Here is a 4,429-nt window from a genome sequence, read left to right as displayed (position 1 = left end):
GGGCAGGGGAAACAGAGTCCCGCCCACTGCCCGCCCGCCCACGAAGCACGGGTTCGACAAAGACAGCGCCGCACTCTTTGAGGAGGCAGGGGGACGGCCAACGCCGCGAATTCCGGCTGTCTATCCCACACCGGCAGGGGACACCGTAAGCAATATTGAGGTATTTCGCTGAATTGAAAACGGACAGAGGGGTGGAAAAGGCGATGAAACGGAGCTGAAACCTGCAGACATAACCTAACACACCGTGTGCGATGAAAGTTTTTGTGCTAGTTTGGTGTGTTAAAGCAGTGTTATTTCAATAGTTTCATTTTTGTGAGCACAGAATGCGCGACTCCTCACAAAAGATACAAAATACTTGTGTTTCCAGTGCTGTGGTGCAGTAAAATACCGAAAATACCATGTGGGTGTGCGTGCTTGCAGCGCCGCTGAGCGAGGTGCGGGCCGCCGCTGGACAGGCCGCCTCCCTGCCGTGCTCGGCCAGGCCCTCGGCCAGGACCACCGTGCCCGGGGACAGCCTCCAGATGCTGCTGTGGTACAGCGAGTCCGCGCCCGACAACGGCATCCCCATCTACCGGTGAGTCATATCTGCGGTTTTACCTCTTGTGCTCGTGGCGAGTTCGTTAACCTGGAAGAATCATTTCGCAGCGTGGACGCGCGAGGGCGGCCGTTGTCACAGGCGCGGAGATGGTCGTCGCCGTCCTGGTTCGGCTCGCGGGCCCGCGTTGTCATCGACGGCGACCTCGTGCGGCTCGTGGTGCAGCCGCTCCGAGACAGTGACCACGGCATGTACCGGTGCAGGGCGGACTTTAAGGACTCGCCAACCCGTAACACGAGAGTCAGTCTCTTCGTCTCACGTCAGTACAAAGGGCCATGTTTAATTTTGTGATAACGATTCCACGCTGTTCAGAGTTTGATGAGTTTGCCGTGTGCAGTGCCGCCGACTCAGCTCGTCGTCACGCAGGCTGCGGGAGGCGCCCGGGTCCCGGTGGACGTGCTGGCGCCCCTCAGCGAGGGAGAAGAGCTCAGCCTAGCCTGTGAGGCCATGGGAGGTAAGTGGACAGAAAGGGTAGTTTTTAGTGGGATGTGGCAGTGAAACTGTTTACTAAACAACGCGCCCGTCTAATTTTGCGTTTACTCCTTATTTGTGTTCAAGTCAGTCTTATCATTTTCCCGGGTACCGACTGAATCGCGCGGGTGCGTTTCGTGTTTGAGGTCGTGACTCTACTCCTTACTTGCGTGTCGCGCGTCCGTCGGGACTTTGCTCCCAAAAAGAAAAAGCCAAAGAGGAAGAGTGGCTGGAGTGTTCGTGCTTGTGTGTGCGTGCGCGCGCGCGCGTGTGCGTGTTAGAAGTAGGAGAAAGGCTGGGTGGGAAGATGCCAGGGGGGAGCGTCAAAGCAGCTCATATGCGAGGTGCTGCTACGCCTATCATCAGCTGGAGCGGAGAGGGCCCGAGACAACGAGCGGGAGGGTGTCTCGCGCGCGCTCGCGCGTCGCGGGAGTAATTCAGAGGCGCACTGAAAGGGCGCGCAACAATAGAACATTGTTGGACCTAAGCCGCCGCGTGGTATTTTAACCCCGGCTCCACCGGCTCCACCGGCTCCACCGGCTCCACCGGCTCCACCACCCCCCGACTACCGCCGGCGCACCTCGGGGGAGCGTGTCCATCTCACTGATGACGCCCAGCCCGGCGCCGCGCCGACCATCGTAAAGCGGCCGCGGAGTACACCGCCAAAGAGCCGCGACCTGCGCCAAGCGCGTGCGGCAGTGTCACGCGCGGCAAACGCGAGGTTTCTGTCCGGGCGAGTGGCTTACTCGTCGACGTTAAGCGCAAGAAAACGATTTCCATAGAGTTCCAAAAGTCCAAAGTTCAAAACTTTTAAAAAAGGCAATGTCATGTGTGCCACTTTGCGTTGCGATTTTTAACCTGTGTTTGAGGGCTATTTTCAGAGGCACCGGGGAGGGCGGCTGATATAAGACAGGGGTCGGCAGCTGGTGGCAGCAGTGGGACGGTGACAAAGTTGCAGCAGCGGGTAGCTGCGCCCCAATCTCGCTCCACTCCTTTATAGGGACCTCAACCCGGCGTGGTCACGCCCTGAACACTGCTGGCAAAGTCGTGGTAGCATGGTACTCTACTGGACAATCTTAGCCCTGACTTTTTTTGCGAGTTGATGTGGCGGACAGGACAATTTGTCGGCCATTATGGGCCGTCGACACAATTAATATTCATCGTGTCAATGCAAAAATTGTTTACAAAAGAATTTCTGCTCGGAATACGAGAACAGACATGGGATGGGAGACCTTGTCGGGAGGTGTGCCCAGAAAAACTTAACGTTGATTTCACGACAAAAGTGCTTCGGTTGTTACAAAGCAAATAATTTCAACTTCGATGTAAAGCTAAATTAAATTGGCCGATGGCGACCGATGGCGATTTCAACTTCGATGTAAAGCTAAATTAAATTCAGTTAAGTTAACGGAATTGATATTTACACCAGTGACAAAGTTTCCTTTGGAACAACGGAAGCACTTTGTGAGGTGAAATCGAAGTTACGCGTTTTTCTGGGTGTGGAACGGCATAATGAACAATCACGAAGCATTTAAATAGATGGGTTTTCAGAGTACAAAAGTAGTGATGTGCTGGGTCACTACACTCAGCCCACGACGTATCCTTTCTCTTTCTTAGTTGCAGCCGAGTACTGGTATGTTCACGGTTTCGATCTGCCCCGCAGGCAGGCCGCCGCCCAGCGTGGTCTGGCTCCTGGGCGACCAGGTGGTGGACGACTCCTGGGAGCCGGGCGCTGGCGGCGCCTCCGTGGTCAACAAGCTGGTCATGCCCGCGCTGGGCCGCCAGCACCTGCAGTCGCTCGTGTGTCGAGCAGTGTTCGACCCGGACGCGCCGCCCGTCGAGAGGGAGCTCTTCCTCGACCTGCACCGTGAGTACCGCAGATAAGTCAGGAAAATGAGTCCGAATCGCAAGCAAAGCGCGGGGGTTTGGACGAAAATAAAAGTGGTGGGGTGTGCTGCACAACAGTGAACTTCTGAAACAACACTGGCTGTAATGGCATTAGTAAAGCGGAGCGAAGGTCATTCTAATGAGTGGTCCTGGCCCGGGGAGAGCAAGGCCCGGCCGCACGCAAGTTTGCAGCAGACTACATTGAGTTAGCGGTGAGTGGACCACGCAACGCCACACCCCCACCAATCGCATCAGCCTAACTTCTGTGTTTCCTGTACGCACAGCTCCCGAGGTTAGGGCAAGTTGTGGAGGAGAGTGTTGAACATTCCAAGACCCTCGACGCCCCTACCTGACTGCTAACGAAACAGACCTCCTCGCCTGCGTTGCTTACGCCACCCCGGCCCAACACGCCCCGGGACGCGCAAGGAATCGACAGTGACAAAGTACTAAGAGGGAAGTACAGTTTTAAACGTTAAATCAAACTGATCCTATTCCACAATATACTTACTGAGTGCATTAACGGGCCGACAATCTCCTGAACACCCATAAGAGCTTCTATGGCGGTAGTGGACGGGGCGGGCCGCCACCTCTAACCGATCCCAACATTTCGTCTGATCCTCCCCCCTTCCCCGTGCCACCCCCGGCCCGGGTCTGCCGACCGAAACCCTTTCCGGAGCCCCTTTGCACCCCCGCCCGGCCCTACCCGGCCCTACCCGGCCCTACCCAACCCACCTGTGGTCTTCTCAAAGGTGCTTCGAGCAATTACGGCCTGAGAAATGTGGGAGCGGCGAAAGGTGCTGCGCCTTGAGTGCCTCGGAGTGTTTTCCAAAGTCCCTCGGCCCGACGGCGGCGCATCGACGGGCCTGTCTCTGCCTGAGCTCGGTGGCGGGCGGGGGACACCAGTTACGCTACCGAAGGAAACTACATCAAGCAAATGGGGAAATACCAAGGCTACTCCACAAATAAAAGTGTGTGGCGTGCACACACTTCAGAATTCATGAAAAAGGGGCCAACAAAAGTGCTTATGGCAACCATAGACGACAACTTCTGTAACACCTGTAATAACTTGATGATGGACAGTTAAAGTAGCTCCTAAGATTGTGTGACATGAGTTGTTGGGACTAGCGAGTTCCTCTTAAGATTGTTTAAAAGATCATTACTACTTGGAACGACTTAAATGTGTTTATCAATAAAACTGCATATTCCTTGTAATTGCATAATAAAATGAATACATCACAACTGAGGTTAGAACACTCCTAGCAGCACCCCTACGAGGTGTGCAAAAGGCATGACACGTGCCTCTTACTTTTCAGGACCCTCCGTACACCCCCGGGGGGTTATCCAAGGCAGTTGTTTCGTGGACAAACCTCGAGGTCAGCCTTGTGCTCATTTTGGGCGAGGGCGGGGGGCTCCTCCAGTGTTCCAAAACGGCGCGAGGACGGTGCGAGGCCGCGCCCGCCCCCCTCGGCCCGCCCCCCC

General features: G+C 55.5%; 1 protein-coding gene across 2 annotated transcripts in view; it reads left to right on the top strand.

Moving 5' to 3' along the window:
* LOC113211905 (hemicentin-2-like) overlaps positions 1 to 4,429 on the top strand; it is a 90,076-nt gene that overhangs the window by 47,986 nt on the left and 37,661 nt on the right. Inside the window, exons 3-6 of one of the 2 annotated variants that reach the window (XM_052263964.1) lie at positions 421 to 574; positions 646 to 854; positions 933 to 1,049; positions 2,727 to 2,930. In XM_052263964.1, the coding sequence (XP_052119924.1) occupies positions 421 to 574; positions 646 to 854; positions 933 to 1,049; positions 2,727 to 2,930 (684 nt within the window). Of the gene's footprint in view, positions 1 to 420; positions 575 to 645; positions 855 to 932; positions 1,050 to 2,726; positions 2,931 to 4,429 lie in introns of those variants that run through there. The other variant, XM_052263965.1, reaches the window with a different exon arrangement.

Source organism: Frankliniella occidentalis, unplaced genomic scaffold (genome assembly GCF_000697945.3).
Source record: "Frankliniella occidentalis isolate FOCC.00 unplaced genomic scaffold, Focc_3.1 Scaffold15, whole genome shotgun sequence".
NCBI classification, from domain to species: domain Eukaryota; kingdom Metazoa; phylum Arthropoda; class Insecta; order Thysanoptera; family Thripidae; genus Frankliniella; species Frankliniella occidentalis.
This window is presented reverse-complemented; position numbering and strand designations above follow the sequence as displayed.